This window comes from Brachyhypopomus gauderio, unplaced genomic scaffold, assembly GCF_052324685.1.
Source record: "Brachyhypopomus gauderio isolate BG-103 unplaced genomic scaffold, BGAUD_0.2 sc43, whole genome shotgun sequence".
NCBI lineage: Eukaryota > Metazoa > Chordata > Actinopteri > Gymnotiformes > Hypopomidae > Brachyhypopomus > Brachyhypopomus gauderio.
Window position 1 is genome coordinate 520,166 of NW_027506869.1, and position 22,394 is coordinate 542,559.

Below are 22,394 nucleotides of genomic sequence, written 5' to 3' on the forward strand. Positions count from 1 at the left end.
CTGGTCGCAGTCTGTAGTTCATGACCTGCCTGTCTCTGTCTCTTTCCTGGCTGTGGCATCTATTTACTGTCCATTTTTTCAATAACATACCTCACAGTGGATAATGTACCTCACTGCTGCCTCTTCTCTTTTCATACCCTCATCTCATCTCGTGTGTGTGTGTGTGTGTGTGTGTGTGTGTGTGTGTGTGTGCGCTGGCCTTTTCCGAGACAAACTCTCCTTGTGTGGAATTCTTAAAGACTGATGGACCTGCTGGGGTGGGAAGTGTATTTCTATGCATTACACAGGGCTGGTGGGCCCTGATGAACTGTGCTCTGTATGTTCGGTTTGCTGGACGATCGATCTGTTGGACAAGCCACCATGGGACAGCAAACAACGTGGGTGGTGAGGCCTTTTCCTTTCATTCCCAAGGGTGTGTATACGGACCGGCCTACCGACCGACAGATGGACGGACCGACATCTGACGTGCTGATCCCCCAATGCTTGCGTCAAATTTGACACAAAGCATGTCCTGCGCGTCCAGACCTAAGACCTAAGGGACGTGGACAGTGGACAGGCTTATCAAAGCATTTGCTCTCCTAATTGCTTAAACTAAGTTCTGGAATGGAGAAATCAATCTTCTTTATTGTTATGGTGTGGTGAAATTAGAGGCTACGAGGTTGGCCGTATTTTAAGATGCTTTTGTCACTGCTGTAGCTGGGCTTTATTGCTAATCAATGGCCAGGGGACTGGCGTGTTTTTTTTTTCCTTTTTTTTGAGCGTTAATGACCTTCTCATCACCATCCAGCAGTTACAGTGAAGAGCTCGGTCAATATATTTAGGTTCTGTCTCGCTTCCGTGTACCCCCCCCCCCCCCCCCCCCCCCCCGCTATCACTGTCCCTTCTTTCTAGTTTTCCTTCATGTGTGTGTGTGTCTCTCTCTCTCATCCCCTCCCTGCCTTTCTTCCTCTGTTCCTCCACACTGTCTGGCTCCAGTGTTAAAGAGTCCCCAGACCCGATTTCTCTCCAATGCTGCAGCAGAGAATTAAACCAATCTGTCTTCATATTACTGCCTGTGTGCGGCCTAGATTGATCTGGCTGCCTGCCACTGCGGTGCAACACAAATCATTGCCTCACTATGAAATCCTGTCCCCCCCCCCTTGATTGACAGTGTGGTGTCTCATCTTTTTTGCACCTTTTTTGTGTCTTTTTTCTGTCTCAGAATTCCCGTCGTGGGTTGTTATATATGAATGCACTTCTCATTCTGATCAACTAAGTGGCCAAGCTGCAGAGTGGACAAATTTTGCCCGGTGATTTAGACCAAGTGGGTAATGCCAGCGTTAGCTGTTAAGCAATGAGGTTGAAAAGATGCATCGTCCATGATGCATGTGCATCATGTATATGTTATGTGGAGTTTTAATTGCATTCATGGGTGTAGCGTTTCTTAATGCAGGATATGTCCACATCCATAACCCACAGACCCATTTAGGAATGAATAAATTCATATATATAAACATGTGGTTTTTGATTAGCTTAAGTGCACTTTGGTGCTGAAGTGTAACTCTATTTCAGTGTAAATCAGTTCAAATGGCTTTTACCGAACCTCACCTTCAAAGATGAGAACATGCAGTGGCAATAGATGAACGTAGTGTTATTTACAGCACAACCTCGCATCTTCTCAGCTTTGAAACTCTGAAACCTCACAGTCCAGCAACGCGTTTCCTTAAAATACAGAACATATCCCGACAGACGGGAGACTGTGATTGCTTATTGTCACATTTGGTGTTTGGAACTACTTGCATTTGGTACAGAGCATACAGAGAAAATCAATGAAAATCAAGGAGAACCAAATTATATTAAAGAACAGCAAAGTTAGCAAGCCCGTTGGTGCGTTTGTTTAAATAAGACCAATAACTTAATTTTGACATCTGTGTCAAACGTTTGAATATCCCAGTGGAAAGTGTCCCTCCCACACGTGAGACGTTAAACGCCGGCGGTTCGGGTGTGAAGGGTGCGTGAGCCAGCCCCTTCCCCCACACAGGCTCTTAAAAATGAACCGCACACACTCACAACTCCACCCACAGTCTCTTTTTGAACCCCTCACTGATTTGATTCTCCACACTGTTCTCTCTGTGCTCAATTTCCGCATGACAAATATTCATATTGGAGAGGCCAGAGTATTCCCACTGTCATGCTCTGCTGAATCAAACACACGGACTGCCTAGCTGAACAGTAGAATTATTTTTGCCTGACTTTTCTTGGGCAGTGGAACGAATTCACAAACTTCGGCTGCTGCAGGCGACATGACAAACAGCTGTCAGACGGAATTCGGCCCGAAATTCATCTCCTGCCAGGCAGCCGTGAGCGCGAAGTGCTGGTGCCTTTGTGGAGGGGGAGAGGAGACCGAACAAAGCCGCTTCTGCCTCTTTAGACAGGTGTTAAGCTTTTGCTAGTGGGAAGGAGTAACCGATGTTTAACTTCCAAAGATGCGTCGCAGCTAATAAACTATATAACGGCGTTCAGTCAGTAGGAGGAAGTGGGGGGGGGGGGGGGGGCCTCCGTGTACCGTCACTCCTGCGGTCTGACGGAAAGCTCCGGCAACCCAGGCACGTCGCGACCTCCTCACCAGACTGAGTCCTGGTGTGATGAAACATGACAAAGGCGGAATTTACTCATTTGTTATCCTCTTGCAAGGGAGACAAAACAATGAGGGAGATTATGGAAATTGGACCGACGGCAAACGTCCCCCTCGGCCCGAAGTGACACCAGCTACGAGCCGCGCGCAGGTTCACGCGGGGCTTATCTTCGTCCCAACTGTCAATGGCGACGCCAGCCTGCTATTATTACGGTTATTAGCGGCACCAGGGAGAATGGAAGAGTACCAGTAGTCATTTTAATATTAGTGGACTCTTGTGGTGATATGAATTGGAAGTATTTTAGAGCCGTCTCAAAGAATAATACCGTCAGCGTGAGACATCGAAGTCATGTTGAACTGCAGCGGCTGGTTACCAACAGAGGTGTCAATTCCAGGTTCAGAAAGTAAAAGTCCTCACCAGGATTTTGCTCAAGCTTGCTAGATTTTCTAATTAGTGCAATCCAAGTAAAATTTGTGGAATCAACACAATCCAGGAAGCCTGAGTAAAATCCTGGTGAGGACTTTTACTTTCTGAACCTGGAATTGACACCTCTGGTTACCAACGTACTTTATCGGCTGAATGCAAGTGTGTTGTTTTTATTGTTTGACTAAGCCCACCATTAAACTGATTCTGCCTCTCCCTTCTTGTGTCCCTCTTGCGTTGTCCCTTCTCCTCGATGTGATTAGTTGTATTTCTTTGGCCACTTTTGAGCATATGTCATTTGCCTTCACGACCGGTTGATGGAATGCCGTTATTGGGGAATGTCACGCTTTAACAACAAGCAATCACTCACCTCCCTCTTCAGAACTGGAGCGGGAACTGTGCCCTCTGTCATTTAGGGGCAATCAGCATAGGCCCGGGCTCCGGCCCCCTCCGTCATATCAGCAGATGCAATTTCCTGGAGGAGCTGGGCTTCGGTGACATTGAGAACCCAACGACCAAGTCCTTGGAAACGTGCGGGAGATGCGTGTGTTTCAGGGGGGTGCTTTTATGTACCAAAGTCAGATAGGCTGAAAGAAACAAAGAGTTATTCACCAAATATGGTTTTTGTGCATCCAGCTGTTCCTTTCATCAGTTCAGGTGGAGAAAAAGCTTCCTTCGAGCAGATTATGTATGTGCCTGGAGAATGTGACCCCCCCCCCCCCTTTCTTGGTTTCTCTTCATAATATGTTTTTTGATTGAGGGGATTTTTTTTTTTCACCCAGATCAGCCTGTTTTCCATTTCTGAATTTATCTCCGTGCCTGGAGGTCCTCTGCAAAGGTTGACTCATTTCAATTAAAATAATAAGCAGAGGAGATAACGGAGAAAAAAAAATATTTCTGCGCCAAATCGCAGTCATCTTAATGAAGGGGGTTTGGGGTGTTGCAGGAAGTGGCTTAACAGACTGAATGTTAAAGTCGGTGTCTTTGTCTCTGCGCCTGTGTCACCTGTCCTTTCCCTCACGCTGTCCCCTCCTCCCTTTCTCACGCGTTCTGTCTCCCGCCCACACGTCCTTCTTCGCCGCGCTGCTTTCAGTTTCCTCACCAACACCGGCCTGCTCTGTCTCTTTGATTTTCCCCCGAAACCCACGAAACCTGAAGGGTGTCAAGAAAAAACCCCAAAACAATCGCGCTGGATCGACATTTATTGCATTATCACACATCTCTGTCTGTCACTTCTTATTTCTCTCTCTGTCTCTGCGTGTCTCTGTTCCTCACACTCTCTCTCTCACGGTCTTGCTCTCATTCTCCGTCTTGTCTCCCTCTGGTTTTCTCAGTGTATGTGCGGTTCAACTCCAGCCACGGCTTCCCGCTGGAGGTGGACGAGGGGGCGAGCGTGGCGGGGCTGAAGGAGGCGGTGGGGCGTCTGCGGGGCGTTCAGCCCGACCAGCTCCGGGTCATCTTCGCCGGGCGAGAGCTACACAGCGACTCCACTCTGCAGGTAACTCCTCCCACCTTTCTGTCCCCCCCATTTCTCATGGTCTCTCTTTTGCTTGACAAGGTCACTGTCGACAGGCAGGGAAGCACGGACCATTAGCACCAGGGTGAAACTCTCTGGTAGGATCCACAGGTAACCAGCACTGTATTTATGCCCAGACCGCTTTCTGCATTTATCTCCCATCTCTGTGACTGTGTCTCTTTTTTTCTCTCTGGGTCAGTACAGTTGTGATCAAATTTATTCAACCCCCACTGAAATAAAGTGTTTTGGCCAGTTTGACATTGATTTTGATCATTTCAGTCATCTTATTTACAATTATATCAAAGAGGCACTTATAAATTAGACAAACATAACATAATATTTATGATGGAATAACCACAAATGTCTTTACTGTGCTCACATCATTATCAGTTTTATTCAACCCCCTAGTGACATTATTTTTTAGTACTTAGTACAACATCCTTTTCCAGTTATGACAGCTTTCAAGCGTGAAGCATAGCTTGACACAAGTGTCTTGCAGCGACCTATGGGTATCTTAGCCCATTCTTCTTGGGCAAAAGCCTCCAGTTCAGTCACATTCTTAGGCTTGCGCACTGCAACTGCCTTCTTTAGGTCCCACCAGAGGTTCTCAATTGGATTTAAGTCTGGTGATTGCGATGGCCACTCTAGAATGTTCCAGCCTTTCATGTTCAACCATGCTCTAGTGGACTTGGATGTGTGCTTCGGATCATTGTCCTGTTGGAAGGTCCAACGTCTCCCAAGCCGCAGGTTTGTGACTGACTCCATCACATTTTCCTCCAAGATCTCCTGGTACTGAAGGGAATTCATGGTACCCTGCACACGTTGAAGCTTTCCTGTACCATTAGAAGCAAAACAGCCCCAAAGCATAATTGACCCCCCGCCATGCTTCACAGTAGGCAAGGTGTTCTTTTGTTCATAAGCCTGGTTCTTCCTTCTCCAAACATAGCGCTGGTCCATTGTCCCAAACAGTTTCATCTGACCACAGTACACTGTTCCAAAACCTTTGTGGCTTGTCCACATGACTTTTGGCATACTGCAGTCGACTTTTCTTGTTCTTTGGAGTCAGCAAGGGGGTGCGTCTGGGCGTTCTGGCATGGAGGTCTTCGTTATGCAGTGCGCGCCTTATTGTCTGAGCTGAAACTTCAGTGCCCACATCTGACAGGTCTTTTTTCAGTTCCTTAGCAGTCACGCGGGGATTTTTCTCCACATTACGCTTCAGGTAGCGCACAGCAGTCGCGGTCAGGATCTTCTTTCTGCCACGACCAGGTAACGTTTCCACTGTGCCCTTTAACTTGAACTTGCGAATGATACTTCCGATAGTGTCTCTTGGAATATTTAACAACTTCGCAATCTTTTTATATCCATTGCCATTCTTGTGAAGAGCAATAACCTCTTCTCTTGTCTTCTGGGACCATTCTCTTGCCTTCACCATGCTTGGAAACACACCAGTAGATGTCTAGAAGGAGCTGAGTATCACAGTCCTTTTAAATCTGCCTAATTGGTGCTTATCATGCTTGATTGCTGCTCGTTGACATCCACAGATGTTTTCAATACCTGATGGAAAACACTGGAATGAACCTCTGTTCTTAGGAGTGGTAGTCGTAAAGGGGTTGAATAATTGTGTCAATGAAGAAATCACAAAAAGGCCATTTAATACTTTATGACAAAAAAAATTGATGCTATCTTAGTTGCATTTAGTTCTTTAACAAGTCCTTGTAAGATTTCATTATGAACACAATTACAAATGTGCACTGAATTCCATAAAACCCTTCGCAGCATTGGGGGTTGAATAAATTTGATCACAACTGTATATCTCTCTGTTTATCTCCTTCTATCTAAGCCCTCTGTCTCTCTCTCGCTCTCTCTCTCTCTTTCTCCCTCTCTCATTCTATCTCTCTTTTTCTTTTTTTCTCGGTGGGATTCAGAGGTCTGACAGGATAAATAGAGCCAAGGGAGATCTCCTGAACTTTAGTGCACCGTGCTTCATTAAGCCTGACCTTCTTAATTATGCATTCAAATGCGCACACACACAAACACACACACAAACACACAAACAAACACACAGAGGTATTCTTAGATGCACTATCAGTGCAGACACAATTGGAACTGATACACACACAAACACACGTGCGCGCGCACACACATTTCATGCCGCACTCCCACTAATGTTCTCCTAGACTTGCACTGGTACTCTCTGCTCCAGTTCTTCTTGACACAGTTCTGACGGAGGAGGACTCGGGGCAGGTCTTGGCCGGTGGAGCCGGCCACCTCCCAGGAGAAACCAGCGACTCCACTCTGCCCCCTAGAGTTCAAGCACAACTCATCAGACTCCAATGATGTCCAGGTCTCAGGCAAAAGAGTAATGGACTCAGAATGAGTCCGAATGGTTCATTACTCGACTGTTTGTTCTGGATAGCCTCATTACAATATTAGGCTTGGCAGTTAACACTTTTAATTGAAATCTGCACTTTAAAGCAGTTTAACCAGAGCAGAACTAATTGCCACTTTATTAATTGCCCCAGCCACTTTATTTGTTGGGGAAGGGGTGTCAGGGGCAGTGGAGTTACAGGTCTCCTCCACAAACACAGCCTCCTGCTTACTCCGAGGATTATGGGAATTAATATTCGAACAAATACGTGCCATTTAAAGCCTGTTTGTTTTATATACGACTGAAAAGATTCTATGTGCCGTGATGGTATTTTGCACTTGTCGCCACACTGAATAAAACAACCACTGTGCCGTATTACTGGCTGAGCAGTCACACAGTTAGATTCCCATAATAATGCACTCTGCCACAGCAAATCCCAGGCTGGCTAACTAGGTTGTGTGTGCCTGCTATAGCGTGCGGGTTAGGTAACAGCACTGAATCTCACGCCTGTGAGCTGGTCACAGCTCTTCTCTTGATTCCACCGGTCTAGCGGCAGCCAGACTGACAGAATAAGGAGAGCGTGGAGCGTGTCTGTCTCCTGAGATACCGGACCTCTTTCCTGTCACGCTCAGTCAGCAAGCTCGGACAGACGGCCGGCGGGAAACACGAACGTGCGTACGTGCAGCAAGCTCTCTGTTGGTCAGTCTGAGGTTCTTCATGAAGTGGCAGACATAAAGGTGACCCACACATGGGTCTGGGTTCACCTGTCGTAGCATGCCGGTATCCATAAAATTGGCTTCTGGGATGTGAAGGGCAGCGGGAACCTGACTGACAGCTCGAGAGAACAGCAGCGAAACTCACAGCACAGCACTCCTCCATTTAACGGAGTAATTTGGTCAGAATGCTAATGTGACTAAAAAAGTGGAGAAAGGCAGTTGCCCTCAATTAGCACAGTGTCATTTGAGCTCTGTTAATTGTAAGTGTCTTTGACCTCTTATTAGCCGTTTTAGCATGTCTGTTAGTTTTGGCTCAGACTACTGTTTTACTGAGTAATTACCCAGGCACTGTGGTTACAAGCATTTACCGTAAAAAGGAGGTCATTCTTTTAACATGAAGCTTTTTTTTTTAAGTTTGTTTTGTCCAGCCCTAAAGTACTGAAGCTTTATTTTTATATGGTCTTTTTGGAATTCTCATGGTAGACAAACACACACACACACACACACACACACACACACACACACACACACACACACATACACACACCCCAACACACCCCAACACAATTTTCTGAGACTACAACAGTGTCACCTTTTCCTTTTGCTCTGGGCGGCTCAGTTCGATTTAATGAACTCTCATCTCCTCTCAAAATTAATTTACACGTCTCTCATTCATATTTCCATTGGCTTCATTGTTCAGTGAATATAGCAGTGCTCAGATAAAGCTTTCAGTAATTAAAGAGTTTGGAGGTGCGTGCGTGCGTGCGTGCGTGTGTGATGCGCTGAAGAAGTGTTGGCGAGTAGAGAAGCTAATGGCTTATTAGCGTAGCAGTAGCACCAGGTGTCAAGCTGCTCGTGTTAAAGTAGTGTGATTCTCGCACTGTGACGCTGTAATCAACGCATGCTTAATGTGCCATGTGCTCACCTCACCTGCGCTAGCCGGGTCCTGTATCGCCTCATTGCCACTGATTCGGTTATAATCGGCGCGTCCATGAGGGCGGCGCAATTTCCGGTTCAAAAAGACGCGCAAAATTTCTAGGTTTCTAATACTCGTTTTTAATACCCGTTAACGGTCGACTTTGGAATTGCTAATAGCTACCAATTCTGTTACAGCAAGTTACCATATGGCTACAGAAACAGGGCGATTAAACATGTCTGGAAATCTGCTGTGCATCTGTCCTGTGGCTTTTGAGTGTGTTCCCTTTGTAACGGATAGTTCTATTTCCTTATAATTAGCATTTAATAACTTGGACAACTGGGGTCTCCCAAAACGGTCCAGTCAAATTACTGCAGGCTGATTGTGTTGTGAAGTAAAAACAGGTGTGGGGGAGGGGATGTCTTGCCGAGCGTTGTGAGGCACCTCACGGTTGGTCCCGGAGTGTCTCAGGAACATGCGTGTGTGTAGCTTCAGGCTCATTCTGCTTCTCCTGTTTATCTGTTTGTGCCGTGGGACTCGCAGTCTGACATTTGTAGTGACGAGAGAAGCATTTGCTATAATGCGCTCTATTAGCTCCACTATCCCTGAGGAGGGCCGATTCTTCCCCCTCTCTCTCTTTTTTCTCCCTCTCTCATCAATGTTCGTCTCATCCATCTCTGCGTTGCAGCCATTTTCCCTCTGTCCATCCCTCTATGTCTCTCTTTCTCCATCCTTCCTGTTCATCTTTGTCTTCATCTCTCAATTCTTCACCGCCTGCCCCATCTCTCCCTCTTTAGAAGGTTAGCTCTCTTCACCTTTCTCTCGTTTTCCTCTCATTGCATCTCGTACTGTTTCAGTTCCCCCCTTCTCGTATTCCCTCTGCTGTAATGTTGGAGCCCGTTCAGAAACAATATCTTTGTGCCACTCGTCATGTCTTAGCCATTCTCGGCCCCCTTACGCTCAGATCTGAGGGAACCTCCGCCATCCCCGGACCCCCGCTCTCGTGCTCCGTGGTGGCAGCCGGGGGCCCCCCGCCATGTTGTCAGCTTTGCCCCGCTTTAGCCCGGCTTCGCCCCCCGCCGTCTGTCCGCCTCCAAGCCAGCCGTCCGGCCCCTGGCTGTAGGTGCTCGGGCGACGTCCGCGTCTGTCTCGGCTTGGCCCCGTGCTCCGGAGCCACCTGCTTTCTGCTGTCATCTTTCGAAGACGCCACAGCAGGTCTGGCCGCTCTCCCCGGCCTGTTCTGGCGTGGTGTTGTGCGGCCCGGTGCCAAAGTTGACTAATGGTGTTTGTCGAGGCTCAGGGTGGCAAGGTTTGTTTTGGCGTCATTGCTCAAATGGGGTTCAGGTGCTAATGGGGTTCAGGTGCTACACGTGCTGGAGAACTAGCGTAACTATCAAATTCAAAGCCCCTATATACAATACCCCCCGCACGCGGTTTTTCAGTTATGATCATGGCTATGATTATGGTTTCACCATACTTCAATACTGCAACTCCACATGAGAAAACAATGTATGAAAGAGGCTGTTTTAGTGTTTATCTTTTGTAAATACACTTTATGAAACAATTAGTTTGATTACTAATGGAATCGTGCATGGTAGAGAAATACAAAACCGAATAAACAGCAGTTGATGCTAATGATTTTCAAGGATAAAACTACCAAAGCAAAAATAAACAGAGGCGGTGAATTTATACTGTTTGAAAGAATAGAAAATGAATCTAATGGTCGCGGCCTCTAGAGGTTGACGTCTGTGTTACTGGTTGTCAGCATGGCTGTCCTTCATGAATAAAAACGCTGCTCCGAAAAGGGCTAATGTTCAAACCTCATTGCACTCCGCACACATGTAGCGTAGCGTCATGTCCCGACAGCACAAAGGCAAATATTTTCGTGCGGCCTGACGTGTGGGGCATAGCTTTAACCCTGGACGACCTTGGTAAATTGGTGGGGAATCTCCCCAGGCTGCTTGTGAATTCTGAACGGAGAATCCATTGATTGTCTTCTCACTCTTGAAATTGAAATTCCGCCCGCCACGCGGCTCCAGAGATCCAAGCCGCCACTAATGCGCCGCGTCCCTGTCTTTAAAACACCGACTTGTTGAGCAGGCTCTCCAAAGAGCGCCTCGTAATTGGTAAAGGTCACGCGGACGCGAGACGGGCTCGCCCAGCCTGCCACGTCGGTCTTGCCACGTGGGTCCTTGCGCCGGTAAACTCGCTGAGCAAGTGTCACGTTTCGCTGATTCCTCTTTCTTCTTCTTTTTTTTGCTGTTTGTTTTGTTTTGTAAACGCTCACTGAGCCTCAGTCGCCTACACACATGCTTTTGCTGTGGTGTTTACTTCTTTTTAGTGGTGTTTGGTGTTATTTATTTGTCTTTGATTTAGGTTTCATTTTGCAGCATTGTAAATATGTATTTGACAGAATTGTTTTGACTGCATGATTTTGTCTGTTGAGGTATATGTTTATTTCTTTTGAATCAGGGAGAATGTGAAGTATTAACTTTAATATAGCCTTGCCGTCACAGCAGAAATTGAAGTCTGTGATGTTCCATGGTGAGGCAAATTCAGAGCTACACAAATGTTATTTCTCTGACACAGGAGCATCGATTAGCATGACGGCTAATCCATTCTTGTGAACTAAGAGCTGTCATTGTGCTCTTTCAATCAGAAGGGTCAGTTTGCTGACACTGTCTTGTCATTGATTATAAAAGTTATGCCAAAAAGTGCTGTCATAGAACTATAAGGTACTATTGACCATTAAAATTTCCCATATCTACCATGTCCAGGCTTTTCAGATGATGCTCTGTCGTTGCAGCTAGCCATCAGTATATAATCGATGCTAATTTCCATATATTCATTATTCATTTCTCCTGAGGGCTCTAAAATTAGCTCCCGTAGTTCCTCCATTTTGGCCCAGCAGCTGCAGTTGGTCCCAGGTGTGTTAGAACTCACCTTTATGCGATGAAACTCTGAACAGCAGCTCTGAACAGCTACTTAGCTACTTTACTCCACGAACGAGGACTTCATTAAGACCATACCAAGAGCAGTCGGTGCTTGCTGTCTCTCAGGGAAAATGAACACGATCAAATCGGTTCTGTAGATGGTTTTTGCCTCCACGTGTCTGGCCTGTCAAGTGGGGGTTCACGGAGGGAGATGTTTGAGATGAGATGATATTAAGACGTAAAGCAAATACAAGCTACAGAACAACAAAACCAAACAGTCGTGCAGTGGAAAATACATCTCCAAGGGAAGGATGGACTACCGTTAATATATAAGAATAAGAGTTCTAAATAGATAGAGCTTGATAAAGTTCGTAGGATAGATAACGCCTCCCGATGGTGGGATGTTGGGAAATCGTTCAGCGTCCTTGGCACCCAACGCTGTTTTTGTCCTTTGCAAATCTTTCCCTTTACCCTACTCTGGCGGTTTTTTTTGTGACAGGGCGAGGCGCTGGGTGCCATGTTCGTTCCTTTCAGCCGTAATCCCAGCAGCGTGAGGCGTACCCGCTAGTTGGATTAGCCGCGCAAATACGAACTGCCTTCTTTGTAATTGAGACAGTCACATCTGATGCTTCCCGACCCTCCAACATATGGTGGAGCGGTAAGACCAGGCGCCGGTGTGCCGTGCGGGAGAGCCGCCCTTTCACACTGCAGTACACTAGCAGGAAGATGAATGTCATTGCCAGGGAGATTACAAATTGTAAGTCTTTCATCTATCTTGTCAAAAATTATGATTTTACGTGCCGGCGCAGGTTAATCTGCCGTCCCTTTTTCGCACGCTTAACCCTGCCGGCCCGCCTTACGTGTGCGTAGAGGGATCCTCGAGACGGCGGCGAGCATCCATGTGTTGTTTCAGGACGCTTTTGGCTTCAGGGCAGATCAGAGCGTGGCGGTCTGTGTCGGCGCACTGCTGCAAGAGGCTGGTGAGTGCCGGTTGGTACCGGTTTGAAGATAATGACAGGCAGGCTGGTCTTCTGTCCCGACAGGCTTGCGATCTGTCGGAGCGGAGCACGGTGCACGTGGTGCTGCCTCCACCCACCCCCGCCCGCCTCTCCGAGCTGGTACTGCAGCGTAGGCTGGTCGGTGGCATGGGCAGCCTGACCCGACTGGACCTCAGCGCCTCCCGCCTGCCCGCCACCTCCACCGGTCTGGCCGTCGTCCTGGAGGCCGATGTCCCGGATGCGGAGGACGTGCCCATGCAAACAGGTACTGTGTGTGTGTGTGTGTGTGTGTGTGTGTGTGTGTGTGGGTGTAGAAGCACATGGGAGACTTTTGACTACAAATCTGAGCTAGCAGGTACTGTGTTTCCAGGTCAGATCCCTACATGCCGGGCAGCTTCTCTACTTCCCTGATAGCTTCCATACTGAACAGTTTCCCTACGTACTGAACAGTCTCCCTACGTACTGAACAGTCTCCCTACGTACTGAACAGTCTCCCTACGTACTGAACCATGCAGGGGGAAAGTAAAACTCCTCCCAATGTGCATATTTCTGTGAGTTAAAACATGAAAACATCGACCCCGTCCTCATCATGGTCTCTATTAGTGGCTCCCGCCCTCTGTTTGTCCTTGCCCCCTGGCCCCGCCCACACTGCCCCGCCCATCCTTTACCTAACCCTCCTCGCTTTAAAAGCATTAGCATAATGGAGCGCTCTCGCACAGAAATCATAAATTTGACGAGGCCCGCCTTATAAAACCCACTCTGCTAGATTTATTGAGAATCGTGTCAAGGTATTCCACCCCTCTCCTTCGGCCCATGCTTTTAGCTCTAATGAGAATTCTGCTTAAAAGGGGTGTGTGTGTGTGTGAGTGTGTGTGTGGGTGTGTGTGTATGTGTTAGGAAAATGAAGAGCACACATACGACTCACGTCCTCTCTTTACTAAATCCTTTGCCACAAGGATGTCCAGTTGCATTTTCTCTCGCTTAATTGGATCTGTGGTTCTTTTGTCCCGGACTTGCGTCTGGCTCTCCCGTCTGGCTCTAGCACGACCCACCTTGTCTCTGTCCTGTTTTCCCCGTCCCGCCGTCGTCTAGCCACACAATGTCCTGCTCCCCTAGTGCTGATGGATGTCGCCAGTGACCGAGCGGCGCAAAGTGACACACGTCAAACAGTGTCCCGTGGGGATTTCACCAAAGCTCATAGATGTCTGATGTAGCACCTGACCTGTTGCAGTTCATGCGTCTGATTGGCCGGAATGGCTTGGGCCCTATGCGCGGTGTAACTGGGCGGGATTAGACAGCGCTGACCAATGGTTGTGCACGGAGCTGTGCTGATGCTTCTGGCTTTTGCTCTTTGTGGTTGTTCCTGCAGATCTCAAGCCCCACAGCAGTTTCTACGTGTACTGCAAGACGGTGTGCAGGGCCGTTCAACCCGGCAAGCTCCGTGTTCGCTGCAGAACCTGCAGGCAAGGAACGCTCACGCTCAGCCGGGTACGTGCTGGAACCGTCTGACCCCGAGACCACCACCACCGTCCTCTCTCAAACAACACCAGCGAGGAACGTGTCAAAAGGACGTGTGTTCCGTGGCGTTGGCCGGTTAAAGTAAAACTAAGCTTATAGACAGAGATAGTTCCTCTTGTTCCTCACCATTTCTGCCATGAGTCATTCCCTATTGCTAAGACCTAAGGGACGTTTTGTTTGAAGCATTTTCTCTGTTGCTCAAGGTCAGCTGAATGACTAACAACCATGGACCGTGAGCATGACATGTGCAGACACGTGTGTGTGTGTGTGTGTGTGTGTGTGTGTGTTTGTGTGTGTGTGTATGTGTGTGTGTCCATGGGAGTGCATGCCTGTGTGTTTTTGTCTAGAATTGTCTGTTGCCATTATCTACTGGTCTGCATGGGGCCACTCGAAGCAGTCGTCGGGGGCAGGAGGTGGTCGTCGGGGGCAGGAGGTGGTCACCAGGGGCAGGAGGTGGTCGTCAGGGGCAGGAGGTGGTCGTCAGGGGCAGGAGGTGGTCACCAGGGGCAGGAGGTAGTCACCAGGGGCAGGAGGTGGTCGTCGGGGGCAGGAGGTGGTCACCAGGGGCAGGACGTGGCTTTCCTGCTGCCCGTGTGCCAGCGTCGCCCGCTCTCCCGTGCCAGTCTCTGAAGCTGGCGTTGAGAACCCTCGTAGGCACGCGGTCGGTCATCCTCGTCCACGCCTCGGTGCGTCCGCAGAATTTTCCCATCGTCTGTCGGGGAGAGAAGCTGAGACAAAAGTGTCCAGAAGGACGAGGAGGAGCACGGAGGAGCCGTTGTTCTCTTCTGGAGAGTCGGCCGCAGAGCTTCTGTCGCTGCCGGACCAAACGCCCACCGTGCCAACGTCTCCCCGTCTTCCATCTGTGAGTTCTGGCTCTGGGTGAGAAGATTCCAGACGTTTTTGCCAGGAAGTTTTAGCACCTGACTTCTGTGTCGAGTCCAGGAAGGAACCCGTGCTGCTTTTGAGTCACTTGTCGGTGTGAGGAATCGGAGTTGCGCCCGGGTGGCACCCGGAACACCCTGGGCACAACACCCATTAGGACTCTTCATTCCGTGGTGGGCAGCTAAAGGGAGAATTCACATTTAATGCTGCTCTTCTCGTCTACTAGACAAACATAGAATAATGTGTCTGCATGAGCACAGATATTGGTAGTTATATTGTTTTATGGTGTCATTTAGTGTTATGTGGATTCGGGTCTTTTAAGTGCCTGGCTGTATTTATGATTTCCACCTCTTTGCACAGAACCCTCTGCAGCATTGTCCTGAAACCCTGTGTTAGAGTTTCGATGTCTGACTTTTGTTTGTCCTTGTGGGAGTGAGCGTGATTCCGTGTGCGCGCGTGTGTGTTTGCCGTCGCTGTTTTCATTGACTCAAAGTGCCCGTAATTGAGCGTGGCGTGCACAAGCCCTCGACTGACCAATAAACACGCACCGTGCTGGGAACCGTCGCTCCACGGCGAACTCCCCGTTCGGTCCAAGCACCTGGCTCCGAGACAGAGCGCTGTTTGTTCAACAATAATGTAATTAAGGCTTTGTGGGGTTGTGATGTTGATTCCTCGCTGTCGGGGGGGGGGGGGGGGGGGGGGGGGGGGGGGACTGCGATGGTGGAAAGGAGAGACTAATCTGAACAATGGAGAAGGAGTGTTGGTGAATAATTCATTGGCACTTTTCTCATTAATCATTAACATTCACACGGAGGCGCCCGTGTGTGTGTGTGTGGACGTGTGCGTGCTTGTGCGTGGGGGTGCGCACGTGCGCGCGTGTGTGTGCGGGTACATGCGCGCGTGTGTTTTGAGCCGATACGCCGCAGGTCTGCGTGACCTTTCCTCACCGTCTCTTAGCAGGTGTCTTTGTGTAATCTCCAGGCCCCACCGGCACGGCACGCTGCCTCCATCCTTTCTGCCCCTCCCTCTCCCCATCCCTCCATCTCCCCCTCCATCCCTCCGTCATCCCCCCATCCGCTGGGGGGAGTAATGATTTTCTTAACCTTTTCTCTGGCTTATTAAGGCCCCTGTCAGAATGTTTAAATGCTTATGCTAATCAGACCTGACTTGGTCAGGGACGGGCAGGTGGGGGAGGGTGGTGGTGCTGGAGGTGGTGGTGGTGGTGGTGGTGGTGTTGGGGGTGATGAGGGTGGGGGGTTGTTGGTGGATGGAAGGTCCCAAAATAAGAATGGATAGATGGAGTGTCTTAATCTGACTGAAGGAGGAAGAACACGTAGAAGAACCAGACTTATGGGACTGATTTTGTTTCTGAGTTCTCAGAAAACCTCAAATTGTCGTTCCCATGTTGCTCCCTCGTCTGATACACACACACCTATACGTGCCGGGGAGCAGCAGGTTACTTCAGGACACACTCACCATTACTGCACGGCAGGACAGGACGTCGTGCCCTAACGTCGTGCCCTAACGTCGTGTCCTAACGTCGTGCCCTAACGTCGTGCCCTAACGTCGTGCCCTAACGTCGTGCGGTGTGATTTCAGTCGTAGAAGGGGCTAGTGGCCGGATTTGAAGGTTGACCCGAGGTGACCCCTCTTCTTCTCTGGTGGCAGGGGCCGTCGTGCTGGGATGATGTCCTCGTCCAGGGAAGGATCCACGGCGTGTGCCAGGCACGGGGCTGCGAGGGCCGTGTGGCGGTAAGAGAACAGGGCCACGCCCACCATCAGCATCCGCATGGAAGCGTGTCGGCCTCACGAAAACGTGTGTGTGTGTGTGTGAGTGTGTGTGTGTGTGTGTGTGTGTGTGTGAGTGTGTGTGTGTGTGTGTGTGAGTGTGTGTGTGTGTGTGTGTGTGTGAGTGTGTGTGTGTGTGTGTGTGTGTGTGAGTGTGTGTGTGTGTGTGTGTGAGTGTGTGTGTGTGTGTGAGTGTGTGTGTGTGTGTGTGTGTGTGTGTGTGTGTGTGTGTGTGTGTGTGTGTGTGTGTGTGTGTGTGTGTGTGTGTGTAGGAGTTTTATTTTAAGTGTGCCGTCCACCCCACGTGTGACGAGGACACGTCGGTAGCGCTGGACCTGATCATGGCCAACGTGAGACACGTGCCCTGCATCGCCTGCACCGACGTCCTGTGAGTATCTCTCGTTCTGCCCGTGAAGGTTGACTCGGTAGTACCACGGTCACAAGCTAGGGGGCGCCCAGCCAGTGGTCAGCGATTTCAGCTGGCCGAGCGTGTCCCGTTTGACACCGCCCGTGGTTCCCGCGACCTTCGTAGCTCACTCGCATGGAGACAGCAGCTCAGGAACGGAGTACGTACCACCTGACCGAAGGGACCGGTGTGTGTGTTGGGGGGGGGGGGACGACTTCACCTCCCCGCTGTGCAGACCCATACAATCACCAGCCTGGCTGTGGTGTGTGGGGACTCTCAGAGGGCCACGGCGCCCCTCCCCCGCGGGTGAGCGCGAGCAGCAGCACAATGGAGCCCAATCACCACCGGCCACCATTCAAATCAAGGGCTGATTGAAGTGGCGTGGCAATTACCCTCCTGAGTGGCCCATTGTTTTGCCTCTGTCCTTTACGTCCAGCCTTCCTCCTCCTCCTCCTCCTCCTCCTCATCTGAGAGGCGGCGGGTTCATCGAGAAGGTCAGAAGAAAGGACACGGCCGCGCTCTCGGGGCCCTGACAGGAGAGAGGTCGGCGAGGTCGGCTCACCGTGGCGCGGGGCGCCCCGTCGAGAGGACGGATGGCGTGGGGGGGGGGGTGTGCGAGCACAAGATTGCAGGAGGTTAGTGACGAGGCTCGGCTCGCGAGGGCGTGGCACGCTCTTTCAGAATATGAGGGCCATTTGGGAACACCGGCTATAGGTCCTGATTGGCAACGGGAAGTGAGCGCAAATCAGAGAGAGAGAGAGAGAGAGAGAGAGGGAGAGGGAGAGAGGGAGAGAGAGAGGGAGAGGGAGAGGGAGAGAGAGAGGGAGAGGGAGAGAGAGAGAGGGAGAGAGAGAGGGAGAGGGAGAGAGAGAGAGGGAGAGAGGGAGAGAGAGAGTGAGAGAGAGAGAGGGAGAGAGAGAGACATCACCAGGACAGATATGACCTCTCTGAGTAATGACTCCCTTCCTGGGCTCCTGGTGGTTCTAGTTCCCACGTTCACACCCCTGTGCGCTGCTCTCCGTGTGGCTGGTATCTAAATGAGATCACCCCGTCTCCCGCTACTGTCTCGCTCTGCCCCAACACGGCCTTCTCCCCTAGAGACTCATCTGTCTTCAAGCCGCCGTAGGAGAGACAACACCTAGCAAGCATTCACACACACACACACACACACACACACACACACACACACACACACACACACACACACAGACACCCATGCGCCTAGCGTGCGCTGCTCTGTGTCCTGCAGGAGTCCGGTTCTGGTGTCTCAGTGTGTGGAGCGTCATGTAATCTGTCTGGACTGTTTCCACCTGTACTGTGTGACCAGACTCAACGAGAGGCAGTTCATCCACGACCCCGCCGTGGGCTACTCGCTGCCCTGCGCAGGTAGGCACGTCCCGGCTGTCTCCAGGGGCATGAATGGGCCTGTGTGTGTGTGTGTGTGTGTGTGTGTGTGTGTGTGTGTGTGTGTGTGTGTGTGTGTGCGCGAGCGTGTGTGTGTGTGCGCTGCTGGATGTGTTTGGCACTGATTGATGGTGGTGTGTTAGTGACTGCAGTGAGGGGGAGATGCTATCAGGGTGTTGTATTCATGCACTCACACACACACACACGCACGCACGCACACACACACACACACACACACACACACACACACACACACACACACACACACACACACACACACACACACACACACACACACACACACACACACACACACACACTGTGTGGCCTATCAGTGTGCTCCTGTCTGCCCACCACATCCGTTACTGCCACCCTTTAATGGGGCTCCAGGGAGAGACACTGACCTGCTATCAGTTAGAGCAGGGGTGCTCATTACGTCGATCGCGATCGACCCGGTCGATCGCGAAGGAACTGTCGGTCGATCGCGAAGGAATGTGCGTAGATCGCGTCACATAAAATAGTAGTAGATGAATCGCACATCTGCACTGACGGTTGTATTTTGATTGACATTCACGGCAGCCAATCTGCAATCCACTCAACAAATTACGTTCGCCACCCCCCCCCCCCCCCCCCGCTCAACATATTATGTTCGCCGCCACCCCGGTAGATCTATCTGACTGGGTCATCTTATAAGTAGCTCGCAAGCTGAAAACAGTGGGCACCCCTGAGTTAGAGCATCCTCTCTCTCTCTCTCTCTCTCTCTCCCTCCCTCCATGTCTCCCTGTCTTTTTCTCTCCTTTTCTCTCACTCTTTCCCCCTTTCTTTCTTCTGCTTATTGTCTTGCGCTCTCATGTTTACATCATGTGTACACTTGCTCTCTCTCTCCTTCTTACACACATACGCATGTACAATTTTTCCGTTGCCAGTATTCTTTGTTTTCTTTCTACTCCTTCTCTTCGTCTAATGCGCTGATGTCTGTGTCCTGCCGTGCCCCACCGTGTCTTACTGTGTCCTACTGTGTCCTGCTGTGTCTTATTGTGTCCTGCTGTGTCCTAACCCCCCCGTCTCTGTGCCATCTCTCCAGCTCATTTTCATCTCTCCGGCTTTGACATTGTTCGGCTTTGACTCTGAGACGTCGATTTAAGCCGCGCAGGGTTTTTGTGTCACAACTTGCGATGGCGACTGCTCTCACGTGCCCTGCGGTTTTGATCATTTGTGCTTGCGCTCATGTGTGTGTGTGTGTGTGTGTGTGTGTGTGTGTGTGTGTGTCAAACCAGAGAGCATTCGTTGTCGCTCATTTGAGGCCATCTATCACTGTTTGCGCGTCTGCGGAAGGGAGATTGTGGCAAAAGGTCAGACTTCAGCCCCAAATGCCATTCCCACTTTTAAACAACTTTTAACAGTCCAGACCAAAGCGCTGATCCAAAAGGCAGGGATGAAAAGAGCCGGTGGTGTCTGCTGAATTTGAAATACAGATCGCCTGGCCCTGATAAACAGACCTGCCACCGCCCGAGACCCTGCTCTCCCAGGAAATACAGCAGCTGCGAGACAGGGGAAGAGGAAAAGGCGAAACCTTCTTTTGAAATGAGCTTTAACGCACCGATTTATTACACGCCGTCTTCAAAAATGAAGACGCCCCGCCTCACACGCGCGCGAGCGCCGCCTCACACACACACGCTTCTGCCGCCCGCGCGTTTCCTTCGAGTGTTTCGGCCCGTCGGCACTCTGAGAAGTACAGGCGTCCTGTCACGGCCGACCGTTTGAAGCGACAGCTAGATCCTGTTACTGGTCGCAGCTGCGCTCGTCTTGGACTCGTACGTTGGGTGGTTCGTGAGCCGAGAGGTCGTGGCTGTTGGCTGTGTTGTGAGCGTGAGGCCTTTCTCCATCTCTCTCTCCCTCCATCTTTCTCTCCCTTCATCCCTCTCTCTCTCCCCTTGATCTCTTGCTTTTCTAAGGATCTCCTACCGTCCAGGTAGTGATCTTCCTGCAGTTTTATTAACTGCCTTATCACATTATTTACATATCTGTCTTAATTCTGTCATTTGCATGCAGATAGTGTGACACAACTTGCCAGAGGAGCAAAATGCTTTAGAAAAAAAAGCATACTGTAGAATTGACAATAATTACATTAGTTGATTAATTGGAAGCATACTGTAGAATTGACAATAATTACATTAGTTGATTAATTGGAAACATACTGAGGAATTGACAATAATTACATTAGTTGATTAATTGGAAACATACTGTAGAATTGACAATAATTACATTAGTTGATTAATTGGAAACATACTGTAGAATTGACAGTAATTACATTAATTGATTAATTGGAAACATACTGTAGAATTGACAATAATTACATTAGTTGATTAATTGGAAACATACTGTAGATTTGACAATAATTACATTAGTTGATTAATTAGAAACATCCAGAATTGATAACTACATTAGTAGATAACTACACTCTTCCTCCCCACATTTTCTTAAATATGGTCCAGATGATTGCAGTGTTAGGATCTTAACTGAAGGAGACAGTTGTTCTGCTGTTTAAATGTAAAAAGTGCTTAGTGCTGTGATGCTGTGAGGAGCCGGGATGTGAAGCAGAGGTCTCTCCTCTCTCCTCTCTACCTTCCTCCTTCTCTCTCGCTCTCTCTTTCTCTCTCCTATCCCTCTGAATTCTCTCTCTTCTCTCCTCTCAATCTCTCTCCTCGTCTCCTGTCTCTCCCTTTTTTCTCTCTCTTCCTGAATTCTCTCTTGTCTCTCAATATCTCTCTTTCTTTCTCTCTCTCTCTCTCTCCCTTTTTTCTCTCTCTTCCTGAATTCTCTCTTCTCTCTCAATATCTCTCTTTCTTTGTCTCTCTCTCTGTCTTCTCTCTCTCTCTCTCTCTTTCTCTCTCTGAGGCTGTTGGTTTGGCAAGTGTTTTCCACACTGTGTGAGTCTAGCTGTGTTGCTACTAGTTTGTTGTAATCTTTACTGGCTCATCATTCCACATCCAAAGCACCACAGAACACACACACACACACACACACACACACCCCAGTAAGCTGGTCTTTCTCTGTTTGTGAACATGACTCAGACCATCCAGGTGTACGTTGCCGTGGTGACTGCCTTATCATGCGGCCGGTAGGCGGAGTTGAACGTTAAGGGGCCTGATTGGACCTTTGGCTGGCTGGGCTGTATGAAGTGGAAGCAGTGTGCCGCTAGCGGTGTGCCCCCTGCTAGGGCCACCCTGACATGTGCTCTGGCCTGAACATCCCTCAATAACTCTGGCTGCCGGCAGCTGCTGTAGCGCCACAGTGATGTAGGGGAGAGCAGGGTCAGGGGGAGTTGACCCCCAGCCTGGCCCAGGACACACATCCACCATTTCCTCCATCTCTAAATTTAGTTTGTGTTCTCCACTTCCCTCTTTCTGTGGAAAGAAGAACAACATGGATGAAGTGGCAGGCATATTTTTTCACAAAAAAGATTTTTTGCCTGTCAAAGTTTAATTCATTTGTTTCTCATCTCACTTCTAATGTTACTTTAAGAATGGTAGTTGATGAACTACCGTTGTGTTAAAAGTTGCGGTTGAATTAGCAGAAGTCTAGCCATGGGTTGCTAGGTAGCACTGTTGTCAAAATGGCGGCTGTGGGCAAAACTGACCAAGATCTTTGGGGGTAAGTTGAATCAGTGCTCCATCTCGGTTTAAATGAAGTTAGTCACATATTTGGTCTTTACATTGGTGTTGCATCTTAACAGGGAAAAACTAACACGTTGTCTCATTTATTTGAGTTACACTGCTATGGTTTCGGTCAATGGCACACGTCCTGATCTGTTGTACGCTCGGCTGTCGGTCGACTTAAGCACAAAAGGACTCATCTTGTCCCACTGACCCTACTGGAGATGCCACTAAAATGCTGTCCTGGAGATGGCAG

The 22,394-nt window shown here is 49.4% G+C and overlaps 1 protein-coding gene across 4 annotated transcripts in view; it reads left to right on the top strand.

Moving 5' to 3' along the window:
• Positions 1-22,394, top strand: part of prkn (parkin RBR E3 ubiquitin protein ligase) — a 71,588-nt gene that overhangs the window by 7,945 nt on the left and 41,249 nt on the right. For all 4 annotated transcript variants that reach the window (XR_013123078.1, XR_013123077.1, XM_076985645.1 and 1 more), the window contains exons 2-7: positions 4,373-4,536; positions 12,531-12,750; positions 13,855-13,973; positions 16,553-16,636; positions 16,945-17,060; positions 18,328-18,464. Coding sequence is in view for 2 of the 4 variants with exons in the window: in XM_076985645.1 (XP_076841760.1) it covers positions 4,373-4,536; positions 12,531-12,750; positions 13,855-13,973; positions 16,553-16,636; positions 16,945-17,060; positions 18,328-18,464 (840 nt within the window). In the remaining 2 variants the exon portion in view is untranslated. The remainder of the gene's footprint in view (positions 1-4,372; positions 4,537-12,530; positions 12,751-13,854; positions 13,974-16,552; positions 16,637-16,944; positions 17,061-18,327; positions 18,465-22,394) is intronic.